The 18907-nt window shown below is 41.1% G+C and overlaps 1 protein-coding gene across 4 annotated transcripts in view; it reads right to left on the bottom strand.

Moving 5' to 3' along the window:
• Positions 1–18522, bottom strand: part of LOC139393048 (transcription factor Dp-2) — a 42492-nt gene extending 23970 nt beyond the window's left edge. For 2 of the 4 annotated variants that reach the window (XM_071141381.1, XM_071141379.1), the window contains exons 1-4: positions 18392–18485; positions 5656–5744; positions 1984–2105; positions 1696–1743 (exon numbers count right to left, since the gene is read on the bottom strand). In XM_071141381.1, the coding sequence (XP_070997482.1) occupies positions 1696–1743; positions 1984–2105; positions 5656–5727 (242 nt within the window). In that variant the 5' untranslated portion in view covers positions 5728–5744; positions 18392–18485. Of the gene's footprint in view, positions 1–1695; positions 1744–1983; positions 2106–5655; positions 5745–18391 lie in introns of all 4 variants that reach the window. The other 2 variants (XM_071141377.1, XM_071141378.1) reach the window with 2 other exon arrangements.
• Between the last annotated feature and the right edge of the window lie 385 nt (positions 18523–18907).

The following is an 18907-nucleotide window of genomic DNA, read 5'->3' as shown; positions in this document are numbered from 1 at the left end:
TTCGCCAATTCTCCTACCTCTATCCCACTTTCTAACGCCATCTCACTATCTGCGACTTGTTTGACTGGATAGTCTTCCTGCACTCTTCCTGTCATTTACTATTTTTATATTATTCCTCTATATACTGTTACTTTATACAGTGTATTCGGAAAGTATTCAGACCCCTTAACTTTTCCAAAATTTTGTTACAGCCTTATTCTAAAATAGATTAAGATATGACAACAATATACACACACACACAATACCCCATAATGACAAAGTGAAAACAGGTTTTTAGAAATATTAGCGAATGCATTTAAAAAAAACACGGAAGTAATCATACTCAGTACAATGTAAAAATCTGTCGTTCTGCCCCTGAACAAGGCAGTTAACCCACTGTTCCTAAGCCTTCATTGAAAATAAGAACTTGTTCTTAACTGACTTGCCTAGTTAAATAAAGGTAAAATAAAAAAATGAACTCCTGCGTTGTTTTGGCTGTGTGCTTAGGGTTGATGTCGTGTTGGAAGATGAACATTTGGCCCAGTCTGAGGTCCTGAGCACTCTGGAGCAGGTTTTCATCAAGGATCTCTGTACTTTTCTCAGTTCATCTTTCCATCAATCCTGACCAGTCTCCTAGTACCTGCCACATAATGATGCTGCCACCACACTTAACCGTAGGGATGGTGCCCTGTTTCCTCCAGACGTGACACTTGTCATTCATGCCAAAGAGTTCAATCTTGGTTTCATTGACCAGAGAATCTTGTTTCTCATGGTGTGAGAGTCCTTGAAGGTGCCTTTTGGCAAACTCAAAGCGGGCTGTTGTACCTTTTACTGAGGAGTGGCTTTCGTCTGTCCACTCTACCATAAAGGCCTGATTGGTGGAATGTTGCAGAGATGGTTGTCCTTCTGGAAGGTTCTCCCATCTCCAGAGGAACTCTGGAGCTCTGTCAGAGTGACCATCGGGTTCTTGGTCACCTCTCTGACCAAGGCCCTTCTCCCCCGATTGCTCAGTTTGGCCTGGCGGCCGGCTCTAGGAAGAGTCTTGGTGGTTTCAAACCTCCCATTTAAGAATGATGGAGGCAACTGTGTTTTTGGGAAGTTTCAATGTTGCAGAATTTTTTTGGTACCCTTCCCCAGATCTGTACCCCGACACAATCCTGTCCCTGAGCTCTAAGGGCAATTCCTTCGACCTCATGGCCTGGTTTTGCTTCTGACATGTACTGTCAAGTGTGGGACCTTAGACAGGTTTGTGCCTTTCCAAATAATTTCTAATCAATTGAATGTACCACAGGTGGGACTCCAATCAAGTTGTAGAAACATTTCAAGGATGATCAATGAAAACAGGATGAACCTGAGCTCAATTTCCAGTGTCATATCTAAGGGCCTGAATACTTATGTCAATAAGGTATTTCTGTTTTTATAAATTAGCAAACATTTAAAAAAATGTTTTCGCTTTGTCATTATGGAGTATTGTGTGTAGATTGATGTGGATTTATTTGTAATCAATTTTCAAATAAGGCTGAAACGTATCAAAATTTGGAAAAAGTCAATGGGTCTGAATACTTACTGAATGCAGTGTATATTATCTGTAAATCCATAGGCTAACTTACAGGCCGCAATAAATACATTAGATTGGAAATCTCTACCTAGCAATCCCTGCTGGGTGTGTGTGTGTGAATATTAACAACAGTAGCCAGAATAACAGAATCAACCCACCGGTCAGAGAAATATGAGTCAATGAAATCATGTGTTCGCTTCTTGACCCTGGGAATAAAAAACAAAATGTTAGCTAATAAAAAATAAATACAGTGGATGGTACTTTACTTAAATTCTTGTCATGTTCTGGAAAAAGATCAAAGAAAATACCTCTTTACAACAATGATAATGTGCAACAAAACAGAGCAGTGGTGTGTGTGTACTCGAGCAAACAATGCAGTTGTGTGTGTGTGTGAGAAAACGTGTATGTACTTGAGCAAACGGAAAAAAGTGTGTGTAACAGCTCACCCTGGGGTCCACTTGTTGGCATCCTGGTTGCGTCCCTGGTCAACCATAGTTGGCGTGTGTGTGCAGGGGGTACCTATGAGGACATTCCCTGTGTGAGAAACTCTCTCTGCTGTGCTGATGATCTACACAGAAAATAAATAAGAAACAGAGGGGTGCATCAGATTGCAGGCTCATGTTCATTTGGGAACATCGTAGCAAAATGTTGCAAGGATGTCAGGTGATTCGAAGAATATTGGTAGCCAGGGTGCTGTTCATTACGCACCAAATAAAGAAAAAAGGAAAGGGCAACCTGGACTCATCCAATATGAAGAGCTTATTTTCGTTTTCAGTTTCAAAACATATTCTGTTTGACGCCCTAATGAACACTATCCAGGTGAGTCATTGAGAACAGATTCTTTGCCAAGAAGTGGGCGATTCTCTTGTGTGGTGACTGAGCATGGAGCAGGTTGGGTGTAATATTTGAGAGTCCTGCTATGCAGAAGTGTCTAAGCCAGAGCCGAACAAAAGAGACGAGGCGAGATCAGATGAATGCAGCAGTGCTAATAAATACCCCCAGCTAATTATAGCAAGCTAGTCACAGTCTGTAGTCCCCCACACACCGTTCGTTCTTCTCCTCCCGGCCAGGCCTTTCTTTTACACTTCACCACACTGGCTGCCACAAATGCAAGAGGATGGGAGACCTGGGGTGTATTCATTAACACCCACCGTAGCAAAACACTTTGCAATGGAAAACGTTTTCAATGGAAAACGTTTTGAATTGAAAACGAGAATTTGAAATTGGACAAATTCAGACAGTCGGCACAAATGTTTTCTTTGGTACCTGGGGAATATACCTCTGATCATCGACTCTTAACTACGAAGAAAAAAATAATCCCAACAGAGGGCTTTCATGAATAAAAAAAATCTGCAGCAGGGCTCAATTTCCGTGAACTTAAAATTATAGTGGGTTGATAAGAAAAAGGCCAATTTACTAGTCTAAAGGCTCAACTCAATCACACTTACAGTGCATTCGGAAAGTATTCCGACCCCTTGACTTAAATATTTAGTTGTATTCTTTTTTTGTTCGTTTTTACCCCTTTTTCTCCCCAATATCGTTATATCCAAATTGGTAGTTAGTCTTGCCTCATCGCTGCAACTCCTGTATGGACTGTGAGTGGCGAAGGTCTAGAGTCATGTGTCCTCCGAAACATGACCCTGCCAAGCTGCACTATTTCTTGACACACTGCTTGCTTAACCCGGAAGCCAGCCGCACCAATGTGTCAGAAGAAACGGCATACAAGTGGGGACCTTGGTCAGCGTGCATGCATCCGGCCCGCCACAAGCAGTCGCTAGAGCGCAATGGACCAAGGACATCACAGGGATCGAACCTGAGTCTGTAGTGACACCTCTCAGGAGGCCCAGACCCATTGAATATTTATACATTTTGTTTTACGTTACAGCCGTATTCTTAAATAGTTTCTCACCTCATCAATCAACACACTATATCCCATAAAGACAAAGCAAAATTAGGTTTAGATTTTTTTTTGCAAAAACGGCAATATCACATTTACATAACTATTCAGACCCTTCACTCAGTACTTTATTGAAGCCCCTTTGACAGCAATTACAGCCTCAAGTCTTCTTGAGTATGACGCTACAAGCCTGGTACACCTGTATTTGGGGAGCTTCTCCCATTCTTCTCTGCAGATCCTCTCAAGCTCTGTCAGGTTGGATGGGAGTGTCGCTGCACAGCTATTTTCAGGTCTCTCCAGAGATGTTTGATCGGGTTCAAGTCCGAACTCTGGCTGGGCCATTCAATGACATCGTCTTGGCTATGTGCTTAGGGTCGTTGTCCTGTTACAAGGTGAACATTCGACACAGTCTGAGGTTCTGAGCACTCTGAAGCAGGTTTTCATCAAGGATCTCTCGGGGTATGCTCTTTTCATCTTTGCCTCGATCCTGACTTGTCTCCCTGCCGCTGACAAACATCCCCACAGCATGATGCTGCCACCACCATGCTTGACCGTAGGGATGGTGCCAGGTTTCCTTCAGACATGACGCTTGGCATTCAGGCCAAAGACTTCAATCTTGGTTTCTCATGGTCGGAGAATCTTTTGGCAAACTCCAAGCGGGCTGTCATGTGCCTTTTACTGAGGAGTGGCTTCCGTCTGGACACTAACATAATCAATTCTCAGGTTGTTTTTTTCCCATAAATAATCAATATTTCAACCGGACAAAAGCTTTGTCAATAGAAAAGGTAAACAAGAAATGCGCGCTCCCGATCACACGCTGGGCTCATGTCTGGAAATTTCCACTGGCCTCTCATTGAAAGGGCTGTATCTCCCTCATTTCTCAGAGTAAAAGCCTGAAACAATGCCTAAAGACTTGCCACATGTAGAGGAAGCCACAGAGATCCTGAACTTTGTATGGTGGATAGGCTTTCAATGGAAAAACAGCCTGATAGTACTTCCTGGTTGGATTTTCCTCGGGTTTTCTCCTGCCATATCAGTGCCTTTAGATTTCTGAACTAAACGCACCAACAAAACTGAGGTTTTTGGGCATAAAGAGGGACATTATCGAACAAAACAAACATTTATAGTCTAACATGGAGACCTGGGAGTGCCACCAGATGAAGATCAAAGGTAAGTGATTAATTTTAACGCTATTACTGACTTTAAACACCTCTCCTTGGTTGGAAAATGGCTGTATGGTTTTCTGTGACTAGGCGCTGACTTAATAGCATGGTGTGCTTTCTCCGTAAAGCCTTTTTGAAATTGGACACTGTGGTTGGATTTACAAGAAGTTTATCTTTAAAATGGTGTATAATACTTGTATGTTTGAGGAATTTTAATTATGGGATTTCTGTTTTGAATTTGGTGCCCTGCAATTTCACTGGCTGTTGTTGAGGTGGGAAGTTAGCATACTAGACAGCAAATAATATCACAGTTATGAAAACTTAGGACACTAAAGAGGCCTTTCTACTGACTCTGAAAAACACCAAAAGAAAGATGCCCAGGGTCCCTGCTCATCTGCGTGAACATGCCTGAGGCATGCTGCAAGGAGGCATGAGGACTGCAGATGTGGCCAGGGCAATAAATTGCAATGTCCGTACTGTGAGACCCCTAAGACAACGCTACAGGGAGACAGGACAGACAGCTTATCGTCCTCGCAGTGGCAGACCACGTTTAACACCTGCACAGGATCAGTACATCTGAACATCACACCTGCAGGACAGGTACAGGATGGCAACAACAACTGCCCAAGTTACCCCAGGAACGCACAATCCTTCCATCAGTGCTCAGACTGTCCGCAATAGGCTGAGAGAGGCTGGACTGAGGGCTTGTTGTAAAGGCAGGTCCTCACCAGACATCACCAGCAACAAAGGCACCTATTGGCACAAACCCACTGTCGATGGACCAGACTGGGAAGAAGTGCTCTTCAATGACGAATATATTTTGATTTGTTTAACACTTTTTTGGTTACTACATGATTCCACATGTGTTATTTCATAGTTTTGATGTCTTCACAACTATGCTACAATGTAGAAAATAGTACAAAATAAAGAAAAACCCTGGAATGAGTAGGTGTGTCCAAACTTTTGACTGTGTAGGCTGGGTATACTTAACGCGCTGAGACAAAAAAAAAGGGCTTTATAAAATAGATTTGATTAATACATTTGTACAAAACACTCACCATCTGGGTCCTCACATTGGCATTGACTGCTCCGAGTGTGATATTTGTTGCTGGGCTGTAGTCGGACGGCATCACAAGTGATATATTGCCTGAAAAACATGGTAAAGGGATAAACTATTTGAAGTGTTCCTCGTTGGGCAAAAAATATCCAATGTCTGCCTACACAAATGTATATTTTACCAATTGATAAAGAAATATTTTCCAATTGGTTTAGTAAGGTTTTAAAGAAGCATTGTTTTATGCCTGGTTTGTGGGTTCCATTCCCACTGAGGGCACCCATACAAAAAAAATTATGCATTCATGACTAAGTTGCTTTGGATAAAAGCATCATTATATTATTATATCAATATCAGCAAGGCATTTGTGATATTGGTGTCCTTCCTGTTAACCTACAACATTATGTAAAAACCCACATACATGACTCTTCCTGCATGCACAAAAATGTGGTTTTGTACACCAGCTTCAAACTGCTGAAAATACAATATTTTTGGTTATGGACAAGAAGTTTCACAGAAGTTTAGACGGTACAATGATTCTCTACACTACACTTGTTTGTCGATTTCTGTATAGTGCATCTTTAAATTAGCCACTGATGGAACTTTGTGGATGGTTGCCACTTTCCATTGCAATTAAATTCAAACTGGTTTAGTAGGTTTCATTCACACCTGGCCCAACGGTCTTGAAAGTCAGAGCCGTGGAAGTGAACGGAAGAGTGCACATTCACACAGTTGTGAGTTGTTCCTAACCACATGACCTGATCGGCAAATGTAGCTTTTTTTCTCTCCATAGGGCAGTGATTTGAATTAACATGTTAATAACTTGGAGCGTGATATAAAATGTTGAAAAAGCAGTGTGTTACTTTGCAGCCTTACTCTAAAATTGATTAAATAAAGCATTTACTCATCAATATACAGACAGACACACACACACAATATCCCATAATGACAGGTTAGAAATTTTAGCAAAATTATAAAAAGAAAGAAAAGAAAAACAGAAGTACCTTATTTACATAAGTATTCAGACACTTTGCTATGAGATTCAAAATTGAGATCACGTGCATCCTGTTTCCATTGATGGTCCTTGTTTTTATAACTTAATTGAAGTCCACCTGTGGTAAAAATCAATTGATTGGACATGATTTGGAAAGGCACACACCTGTCCATATAAGGTCCCACATGAGGTTGAAGGAATTGTCTGTAGAGCCCTGAGACAGGATTGTGTCGAGGCACAGATCTAGGGAAAGGTACCAAAACATCTCTGCAGCATTGAAGGTCGCCAAGAACACAGTGGCCTCCATCATTCTTAAACGGTAGAAGTTTGGAACCACCAAGACTCTTCCTAGAGCTGGCCACCCAGACAAACAGCAATCGGGGGAAAAGGGCCTTGGTCAGGGAGGTGACCAAGAACCCGGTTGTCACTAACAGAGCTCTAGAGTTCCTCTGTGGAGATGGGAGAACCTTCCAGAAGGACAACCATCTCTGCAATACTCCACCCATCAGGCCTTTATGGTAGAGTTGCCAGACAGAAGCCACTCCTCCGTAAAAGGCACGACAGACCACTTGGGAGTTTGCCAAAAGGCACCTAAAGCACTCTCAGACCACGAAGAACAAGATTCCCTGGTCTGATGAAACCAAGATTGAACTCTTTGGTCTGAATCCCAAGCATCGCGTCTGAAGGAAACCGGGCACCATCCCCACGGTGAGGCATGGTGGTGGCAGCATCATGCCGTGGGAATGTTTTATAGCGGCAGGGACTGGGAGACTAGTCAGGATCGAGGGAAAGATAAACAGAGCAAAAAACAGAGATCCTCGATGAAAACCTGCTCCAGAATGTTCACCTTCCAACAGGACAACGACCCTAAGCACACAGCCAAGACAATGCAGGAGTGGCTTCAGGACAAGTCTCTGAATGTCCTTGAGTGGCCCAGCCAGAGCCCGGACTTGAAACCGGATTCAACATCTTTGGAGAGAGCAGCGATGCTCCCCATCCAACCTGACAGAGCTTGAGAGGATCTGCAGAGACTCCCCAAATACAAGTGTGCCAAGAAGATTTGAGGCTGTAATCTCTGCCAAAAGGTGTTTCAACAAATGTACTGAGTAAAAGGTCTAAATAATAAATGTGTTATCAGTTTCTGTTTTATACATTTGCAAAAATTTCTAAAAACCTATTTTTGCTTGGTCATTATGAGGTGGTGTGTGCAGATTGATTCAATTGCTTTTTAGAGTAAGGTTAACATAACAAAATGTTGAAAAACTCAAGGGGTCTGAATAATTTCCGAATGCACTGTATATACAAAAGTATGTGGACGCCCCTTCAAATTAGTGGAGTCGGCTATTTGAGCCACGCCCGCTGTTGACAAATGTATAAAATCGTGGACACAGCCATGCAATCTCCATAGACAAACATTTGCAGTAGAATTGAAGAGCTCAGTGACTTTCAACATGGCACCGTCATAACGCCACCTTTCCAACAAGTCAGTTCGTAAAATTTCTGCTCTGCTAGAGCTTCCCCGGTCAACTGTAAGCGCTGTTATTGTGATGTGGAAACATCTAGGTGCAGCAAAAGGCTCAGTAGCGAAGTGGTATGCCACACAAGAGAACAGAACGGGACCGCCGACTGCTGAAGCGCGCAGCGTGTTCACATCATCTGTTCTTGGTTGCAACACTCACTGCCGAGTTCCAAACTGCCTCTGGAAGCAATATCGGCACAAGAACTGTTCGAGAGCTTCATGAAATGGGTTTCCATGGCCACGCGGCCGCACACAAGCCTAAGGTCACCATGCGCATTGCCAAGCATCGGCCTGATTACCAACAATGACAAGAACGCATACAGGGAGAAGTTGAAGGTCCTGGCGGAGTGGTGCCAGGAAAATAACCTAACTCTTAAAGTCAACAAAACAAAGGAGCTGATCATGGAGTTCAGGAGACAGCAGAGGGAGCATGACCCCATCAATGAGGCCACTGTGTGGATGGGTGATTGCTTGTTCTAGCCTGCCTGGTCTGGGAAGGGGGTTGAACAGAGAACGCCTCCAGTCAGCGTCTGTAGTCTGTCTTGTATCAAATGTAGGCTAACAAAAGTCACTGTTCAAAAGAATACCTAAACTAAAACCAGGCAAACTGTGGATGCAAATAATAGCCTATGTAGGCTGCACAATATTAAATTAATTGAATTGAGTCATACTGTGCACATTTCCAAAGGTATATTTCCACATTTTGTGGCCAATCAGAGCATTTACACACACTAGCTTCAAATCTACACAATGCAAATCCCTCTTATAATTAAGTACAGTAGGACCTCAGTCCTGAATAGAGGTCGTTCAGAATACTGAAATGTTTGACTTTGAAACCTAAATCACAGAATTTGAGTTGCATAATTAACCCATATTACACCTGTAATCTAACATTTTGCCAGTAGTGTATTCACTAGGAACCAAACAAAAGCAAACGGGACAAAATGGAGAGGGCCCCATCTGAGTTTGTCTAATGAGAAACTGCAGTTTTCATTGCAGCGTTCTGTTCCAAAATGTTTTTCTACAGTTTGCACTAATGAATACACCGCTGATGTGTTTTTAGCACAAGAAAGCAATGTTAACATTTGCACAGTCTTGCGTTGCCATATCTCCAAAATCATGTCACTGTCACGTCTCCCTTGAAAGTCTGGAGAATGTTGTATTATACCGTTTTCCGACAGGGTAGGACACATTTGTATAAACTTGTTCCCATAAGCTAACTAAACTCAGCAAAAAAAAAAGAAATGTCCTCTCACTGTCAATTGCGTTTATTTTCAGCAAAGTTAACATGTGTAAATATTTGTGACTGAGCAAGAGCCACAGACATGTGACGAACAGAAATGGAATAATGTGTCCCTGAACAAAAGTGGGGGGGGGGGGGGGGGGGGGGTCAAAAATAGAGGTCGACCGATTATTATTTTTCAACGCCAATACCGATACCGATTATTGGAAGACCAAAAAAGCCGATACCGATTATTCGGCCGATTTAAATTTTAAAAAATGTATTTGTAATAATGACAATTACAACAATACTGAATTAACACTTATTTTAACTTAATATAATATAATACATTTAGCCTCAAGTAAATAATGAAACATGTTCAATTTGGTTTAAATAATGCAAGTGTTGGAGAAGAAAGTAAAAGTGCAATATGTGCTATGTAAGAAAGCTAACGTTTCAGTTCCTTGCTCAGAACATGAGAACATATGAAAGCTGGTGGTTCCTTTTAACATGAGTCTTGAATATTCCCAGGTAAGAAGTTTTAGGTTGTAGTTATTATAGGAATTATAGGACTATTTCTCTCTATACCATTTGAATTTCATTAACCTTTGACTATTGGATGTTCTTATAGGCACTTTAGTATTGCCAGTGTAACAGTATAGCTTCCGTCCCTCTCCTCGCTCCTCCCTGGGCTCGAACCAGCAACACAACGACAACAGCCACCACATCGATGCAGCGTTACCCATGCAGAGCAAGGAAAACCACCACGAAAGTGCTGTTTGAATGAATGTTTACACGCCTGCTTCTGCCTACCACCGCTCAGTCAGATACTTAGATACTTGTATGCTCAGTCAGATTATATGCAACACAGGACACGCTAGATAATATCTAGTAATATCATCAACCATGTGTAGTTAACTAGTGATTATGATTGATTGTTTTTTATAAGATAAGTTTAATGCTAGCTAGCAACTTACCTTGGCTTACTGCATTTGCGTAACAGGCAGCCTCCTTGTGGAGTGCAACGAGAGAGAGGCAGGTCGTTATTGCGTTGGACTAGTTAACTGTAAGGTTGCAAGATTGGATCCCCCGAGCTGACAAGGTGAAAATCTGTCTTTCTGTCCCTGAACGAGGGACGTCTTTGAAAATATGAATGTGTTTAACTGACTTGCCTAGTTAAATAAAGATTAAATAAAAGGTGTAAAAAAAATAAAAAAGGCAAATCGGCGCCAAAAAAAAATACTGATTTCCGATTGTTTTGAAAACTTGAAATCGGCCCTAATTAAATCGGCCATTCTGATTAAAATCGGTTGACCTCTAGTCAAAATCAAAAGCACCAAGGCACCTGCAAGTTCCCAGACATTTCTGTGGGAACGGCCCTAGCCCTCACCCTCCGATCCAACAAGTCCCAGAAGTGCTCAATGGGATTGAGCTCCGGGCTCGTCGCTGGCCATGGCAGAACACTGACATTCCTGTCTTGCAGGAAATCATGCACAGAACGAGCAGTATGGCTGGTGGCATTGTCATGCTGGAGGGTCATGTCAGGATGAGCCTGCAGGAAGGGTACCACATGAGGGAGAAGGATGTCTTCCCTGTAACGCACAGCGTTGAGATTGCCTGCAATGACAACAAGCTCAGTCCGATGATGCTGTCATACACCGCTCCAGACCATGACGGACCCTCCACCTCCAAATCGATTCCGCTCCAGAGTACAGGCCTCGGTGTAACGCTCATTCCTTCGACGATAAACGTGAATCCGACCATCACCCCTGGTGAGACAAAACCGCGACTCGTCAGAGAAGAGCAGTTTTTGCCAGTCCTGTCTGACGGTGGGATTGGGCGACATTGTTGCCAGGGATGTCTGGTGAGGTCCTGCCTTACAACAGGCCTACAAACCCTCAGTCCAGCCTCTCTCAGCCTATTGCAGGCAGTCTGAGCACTGATGGAAGGATTGTGCATTCTTGGTGTAACTCAGGCAGTTGTTGTTGCCATCCTGTACCTGTCCCGCAGGTGTGTTCGGATGTACCGATCCTGTGCAGGTGTTGTTACACGTGGTCTGCCACTGCGAGGACGATCAGCTGTCCATCCTGTAACGCTGTCTTAGTTGTCTCACAGTACGGACATTGCAATTTATTGCCCTGGCCACATCTGCAGTCCTCATGCCTCCTTGCAGCATGCCTAAGGCATGTTTTTCAGAGTCAATAGAAAGGCCTCTTTAGTGTCCTAAGTTTTCATAACTGTGACCCTAATTGCCTACCGTCTGTAAGCTGTTAGTGCCTTAACGACCGTTCCACACCACAAGTGCATGCTCATTAATGGTTTATGGTTCATTGAACAAGCATGGAAAACAGTGTTTAAACCCTTTACAATGAAGATCTGTGAAGTAATTTGGATTTTTATGAATTAACAGGGGTCGTGAAAAAAGAGACGTTTCTTTTTTCGCTGAGAAATCTATATATATATATATCTATATATTAGAGGTCGACCGGCATGGCCGATTTAATTAGGGCCGATTTTAAAGTTTTCATAACAAAATCGGTAATCAGCATTTTTGGACACCGATTACGGCCAATTACATTGCACTCCACGAGGAGACTACGCGGCAGACCGACTACCTTTTACGCGAGTGCAAGAGCCAAGGTAAGTTGCTAGCTAGCATTAAACGTATCTGGTAAAAAAAAAAAAACGATCAATCTTAACATAATCACTAGTTAACTACACATGGTTGATATTACTAGTTTATCTAGCTTGTCCTGCATATTTAATCGATGCGGTACCTGTTAATTTATCATCGAATCATAGCCTACTTCGCCAAAACGGGTGATGATTTAACAAGCATATTTGCGAAAAAAGCACTGTCGTTGCATCAATGTGTACCTAACCATAAACAAAGTCTTTCTTAAAATCAATACACATGTATATATTTTTTAACCTGCATATTTAGTTAATATTGCCTGTTAACATGAATTTCTTTTAACTAGGGAAATTGTGTCATTTCTCTTGCATTCTGTGCAAGCAGAGTCAGGGTATATGCAGCAGTTTGGGCTGCCTGGCTCGTAGCGAACTGGGTGAAGACGATTTCTTCCTAACAAAGACCGTGATTAATTTGCTGAAATTGTAAATAATTATGACATAACGTTGAAGGTTGTGCAATGTAACAGCAATATTTAGAATTAGGGATGCCACCCATTAGAAAATGCGGAACGGTTCTGTATTTCACTGAAAGAGTCAACTTTTTTTTTCTTCTAAATGATAGTTTCCGGATTTGACCATATTAATGACGTAACGCTCGTATTTCTGTGTGTAATATTATAATTAAGTCTATGATTTGATAGAGCAAAAATTGGCATCAGCTTTTTATGGTCCTCAAATAAATCGGTATCTGCGTTGAAAAATCATAAATCAGTCGACCAATCATCCATCCATCCATATATATAGCATCCATCATTCCCCTGAATGTCCCAAAAGTGTGTTGACTTCTGCTCCACTCAAGTATAGTTAAAACACACACACAGCAGTAGTTTCACACCCTTCTGTGGAGTTGAACAACGTTGGAGGATTTGGGTCGGTTGGATTCAGTTGTGTTGCATCTAACCTAGTTTCAGCAATAGCGACTGTATTGAAAAACCATCCCGTGGACATTTTCCAAATACCCCGGTATAAGGCCTAGTATTTTTTCAAAGAGCTCACGGAGTAAACGTAGCTTTCATGACGTGACGATACGCTGTTGTGCAGTGCAAGAGGTGATCAACTTAGACTTGAAATTCACTACTGTTTGCCAGCTAAATATCTTATAAGTTAAAAAATGTAAGATGTGCCAAATAAATTCTTCCCATCACATGGCTCCAGCTATGCATTTGGTTTGCTAACTTGCTAGCTAGTGGCTATATTGCAAGATCAAGCTTCTTGGTTACAGCAGAGAATCCATTCCCCCCTGTGTCAAGATCCCTGTTATCTCAAATTTGATTTGTGCATGCAGCAAACATTTTGAGAGTTGTACAACTTTGAGCTGGGCTATCTGTCCTTGCAATTAGTTTGTTCGCCTCTGCTTCTTAGCATTCAGCTAGCATCCACTAAGGCAATTCCCTAGTACTTTGTTAGCCTTTTGTTTTTTTACATTTGGAAAGCAAGTGGCCCTGTGTGCAATGCCAGTAATACCGTAAACCCCTGTATGGTACAGGATTGGGAGTGCCTCAGCCTTTGTGCTCAAAGCTTGTTGAGGACCCCGGGAGGCTCAAAGAAGCGAACAGCTGGTGAGCCTAGAAGGGCCGGAGAGGGAGATTCCATTCAAAGGATCAATGACAGATAGAAAGGAGGTGGCGCCCACATTCCTGCCAAACAATAGCTCCCCCGTGGGCCCCAGAGGGCACTTCAGATAATGGGCTTTTGTCCAACATGGACAGAACCTATAGAAGAACCAGAGAAGCGCCAAAGTGGCTCGAGGTCTCTCTCACTTTCTCTGCACTTGCAACTCTCCATCTCTCTCCCCCACCTCTCCCTCTGATGAGATGATGGAAACATTAGATTTATGCAACATCAGGCATTAAAGTGTAACAGTGTCTTTAAACACTTGGTAAGTCTGTACACGATCAAAATGTAAAGTAACACCACTCTTCTAGATGAGATCATCATTTTATTTTTTTTAAACACTTGATACCATCTGGTGGCCCATCTTTGTAATTACCAAACCGGAAATCGTCAGTAAGTGGCACGCCTCCGCAGCTTGTAAACACAGCAGTTCTGCTCTTACGAAACAGTCTCGTAAGATTTGAAAAAAGGTGCATTTCCAAAATTCAATGGATGCAAAATTCTCAGATGTCAAGAGAAGCCACAGTATAGAAACACGTTATTTTTCTAAAAATTTTCTTTGCCACTTGAAAAAAACATCACATTTCAAATACAGTATTTAACATTGGGTGTTAAGTGATGCAAACCACATATTTATGTTGCTTAATATACAATGACATTGTTTCTTTTTCACATCAAATAAAAGTCTGGATCTCTATTAAACATATATTTGAATGTTAACCGCCTATGGGCCCCAATTTGCATGTGTAAAAAAAGTTAGCAAACTTCCCATCTTAACTGTAATATATCTAATATACACCAATGAGAGTCTGGATACTTGAATACTGCAACTCGCGTTTGAATGATATGCAATGCATTTTCAGATTGAACAACCATTTTCTCAAAAGTATTGTTTGTGTGTTAATATTTTCATCGAGGGAGCACTGTGTGAAACCTCCGGCAGGCTGTATTTCATACATGGAACACAATTTTTGAAATGCAGAAAAAAAATAACACAATGAAGATAACTCTTGCAATATATACAGTGCCTTAGGAAAGTATTCAGGCCCCTTTACCTTTTCAACATAGTTACATTACAGCCTTAATCTAAAATTGATTCAATATTTTTTTTTCCTCCCATATCAATCTAAAGCGAAAACAGGTTGACATTTTAGCACATTCATAAAAAATAAAACAAAACACCTTATTTACATAAGTATTCAGACCCTTTGCTCAGGTGGATCCTGTTTCCATTTATCATCCTTGAGATGTTTCTACAACTTGATAATTTTGCACGCCCAATTTTTCAGTTTTTGATTTGTTAAAAAAGTTTGAAATATCCAATAAATGTCGTTCCACTTCATTATTGTGTCCCACTTGTTGTTGATTCTTCACAAAAAAAATACAGTTTTATATCTTTATGTTTGAAGCCTGAAATGTGGCAAAAGGTCGCAAAGTTCAAGGGGGCCGAATACTTTCGCAAGGCACTGTATATGCAGCAGTTTGGGCCACCTGGCTCTTTGCGAACTGTGTGACGACCATTTCTTCCTAACAAAGGCCGTAAGTAAATTTGCCAGAATTTTACATAATTATGACAAAACATTGAAGGTTGTGCAATGTAACAGCAAAATTTAGACATAGGGTTGCCACCCGTTCGACAAAATATGGAACGGTTCAGTATTTCACTGAAAGAATAAATGTTTTCTTTTCCAAATGATAGTTTCCAGATTTGACCATTTTAATGACCAAAGGCTCGTATTTCTGTGTTAATTATATAATTAATTCTTATATAATTAATTCTATGATTTGATATTTGATAGAGCAATCTGACTGCGTGGTGGAAGGCAGGAGCAAACTCGTAAGCATTCATTCAAACAGCACTTTACTGCATTTTGCCAGCAGCTCTTAGCAATGCTTGAAGCACAGCGCTGTTTATGACTTCAAGCCAATCAACTCCCGAGATTAGCCTGGCAATACTAAAGTGCCTATAAGAACATCCAATAATCAAAAGTATATGAAATACAAATGGTAGAGAGAGAAATAGTCGACGCGTCATGACTCCAATAATAACTACAACCTAAAACTTAACTGGGAATATTGAACCACCAGCTTTCATATGTTCTTGTTATGAGCAAGAAACTTAAATGTTAGCTTTTATTTTATTTTTTTACATGGCACATATTGCACTTTCACTTTTTTCTCCAACACTGTTTTTGCATTACTTCAACCAAATTGAACATGTTTAATGATTTATTTGAGATACCGATTAAATTGGCCGTTTTTTACATTTTTTATTTTTTTTATAATGACAACTACAATACTGAATGAACACTTATTTTAACTTAATACATTAAATCATATTAATCATAAATCATAAAATCAATTTAGCCTCAAGTAAATAATGAAACATGTTCAATTTGGTTTCAATAATGCAAAAACAAAGTGTTGGAGAAGAAAGTAAAAGTGCAATATGTGCTATGTAAGAAAGCTAACGTTTCAGTTCCTTGCTCAGAACATGAGAACATATGAAAGCTGGTGGTTACTTTTAACACGAGTCTTGAATATTCCCAGGTAAGAAATTTTAGGTTGTAGTTATTATAGGAATTATAGGACTATTTCCCTCTATACCATTTGTATTTCATTAACCTTTGACTATTGGATGTTCTTATAGGCACTTTAGTATTGCCAGTGTAACAGTATAGCTTCCGTCCCTCTCCTCGCTCTTCCCTGGGCTCGAACCAGCAACACAACGACAACTGCCACCATCGAAGCAGCGTTACCCATGCAGAGTAAGGGGAACAACTACTAGAAGGCTGAGAGGGAGTGACGTTTGAAACTCTATTAGCGCGCGCTAACTAGCCAGCCATTTCACTTCGGTTATACCAGCCATGACGCGTCGAAAATCTGTCGTTCTGCCCCTGAACAAGGCAGTTAACCCACCGTTCCTAGGCCGTCATTGAAAATAAGAATGTGTTCTTAACTGACTTGCCTAGTTAAAGGTATAAAAAATTAAAATAAATTAAAAAATTTAAATTGGCACCAAAAAATACCGACTTCCAATTGTTATGAAAACTTGAAATCGGCCATTTCGATTAAATCGGTCGACCTCTATTACACACATACACAAAAATGTAAAAAAATATATACATATAAAATTGGCCGATTAATCGGTATCAGCTTTTTTTGGTCCTCCAATAATCGGTATCGTGTGGACACCCCTTTCAAATTACTGGATTTCGCTATTTCAGCCACACCAGTTGCCGACTGGTGTATAAAATCGAGCACACAGACATGCAATCAACCATAGACAAACATTGGCAGTGGAATGGCCTTACTGAAGAGCTCAGTGACTTTCAACGTGGCACCATCATAGGATGCCACCCTTCCAACAAGTCAGTTCGTCAAATTTCTGCCCTGCTAGAGCTGCCCGGGTCAAGTGGTGTTATTGTAAAGTGGAAATGTCTAGGAGCAACAACGGCTCAGCCGTGAAGTGGTAGGCCACACAAACTCACAGAATGGGACTCGAGATTCATGAAATGGGTTTCCATGGCCGAGCAGCTGCACACATGCCTAATATCACCATGCGCAATGCCAAGTGTCAGCTGGAGTGATGTAAAGCTCGCCGCTATTGGCCTCTGGAGCAGTGACGAATCACGCTTCACCATCTGGCAGTCTGACAAAGAATCTGGGTTTGTTTCTCATGGTTCAGGCTAGGCCCCTTAGTTCCAGTGAAGGGAAATCTTACAACGACATTCTAGATGATTCTGTGATTCCAAGTTTGTGGCTACAGTTTGGGGAAGGCTCTTTCACTTTTAAGCATGACAATGCCCCCATGCACAATGACAGATCCATTCATAAATGGTTTGTCGGGATCGATGTGGAAGAACTTGACTGGCCTGCACAGAGCCCCGACCTCAACCCCATCAAACACCTTTGGAATGAATTGAAATGCCTAATCGTCCGACCTCACTAAGTCCCTGCAGCAATGTTCCAACATCTAGTGAAAAGCCTTCCCAAAAGAGTGGAGGCTATTATCAAAATCAAATAAAATGATATTTGTCACATGCACCGAATACAACAGGTGTAGTAGACCTTACAGTGAAATGCTTACTCACAAGCCCTTAACCAACAATGCAGTTAAGAAAAATGTGTTACATAAAAGATAAGTAAAAAATACAAATAAATAAAAAGTAACATAATTAAAGAGCAGCAGTAAATTAACAATAGCTGGGGTATCGGTATAGCCGCAAAGGGTGGACCAATTCCATATTAATGCACATGATTTTGGAATTTGATGTTCAACGAGCAGGTGTCCACATAACGTTACATACACTACATGACCAAAAGTATAATTTATATACAAAATAGCAGATAGAGTTAATGCTAAACGTTGTTTAGCCTCGAAGGCAATTATGTACAATTTATTTATTCGCAACGCAAATTGTACATGGCTATTGAGCTAAGATATTACGTAGTGTTGAGGCTTCATACATTTATCATAAATTACAGTATAATTATCGTAAACACTGGCTAAAAAAACAAGTGTTGGCTAGAAAGTAACGTTAGGCTAATAGCTAGGCTACCTAACGTTAGCTTACTAGCTAGCTGCTGACTGGCTACCATTACATTAGCTGGCTAACTAGATAGAAAGTACACGAAGTCTTATCTATAGTAGCTCATTTCGTTAGGGAAATGTGTAAAACAAAATATGTATTTACCTTTTACATGTACTGCCGGGGAACAAAAAGTTAAAAATAAAAAGATAATCAGGACCGAGCGAAAATCGCTCTACTTTCTGTCAATGGAAGCGACAGAACTAGTCGGACCCCTTTTCGCAGTACACAAGCTTGGCGGCGGCAGCCAGCTGTCGTCTCTGATTGGTTACACCCGCTTGTGATGCGAGACACCAGATGGAAGCAGATTGGATGTCCCCCGAACGATGTAAACAGCAAACGCAAGCCACTAAAAAAAACGAGTCTACAATGAAAACTGTATTTAGGAGGAATCATATATATTTTCTTATTATGCGCTAATTAAAGTATAGCACAGCCCATCGAATTCATTAGCCAGTAACCATGCACACTCCAGCAATGATGTACAGTGCACTGCCCTCAAAGTATTCATACCGTTTTACTTTTTACACATTCTGTTGTGTTACAGCCTGAATTTAAAATTTATTCGATTTTTTTTCTTACCCATCTACACACATTACCCCATGACTGGTGCACATTTAT

The sequence above is a fragment of the Oncorhynchus clarkii genome, chromosome 33 (assembly GCF_045791955.1).
Source record: "Oncorhynchus clarkii lewisi isolate Uvic-CL-2024 chromosome 33, UVic_Ocla_1.0, whole genome shotgun sequence".
NCBI classification, from domain to species: domain Eukaryota; kingdom Metazoa; phylum Chordata; class Actinopteri; order Salmoniformes; family Salmonidae; genus Oncorhynchus; species Oncorhynchus clarkii.
This window is presented reverse-complemented; position numbering and strand designations above follow the sequence as displayed.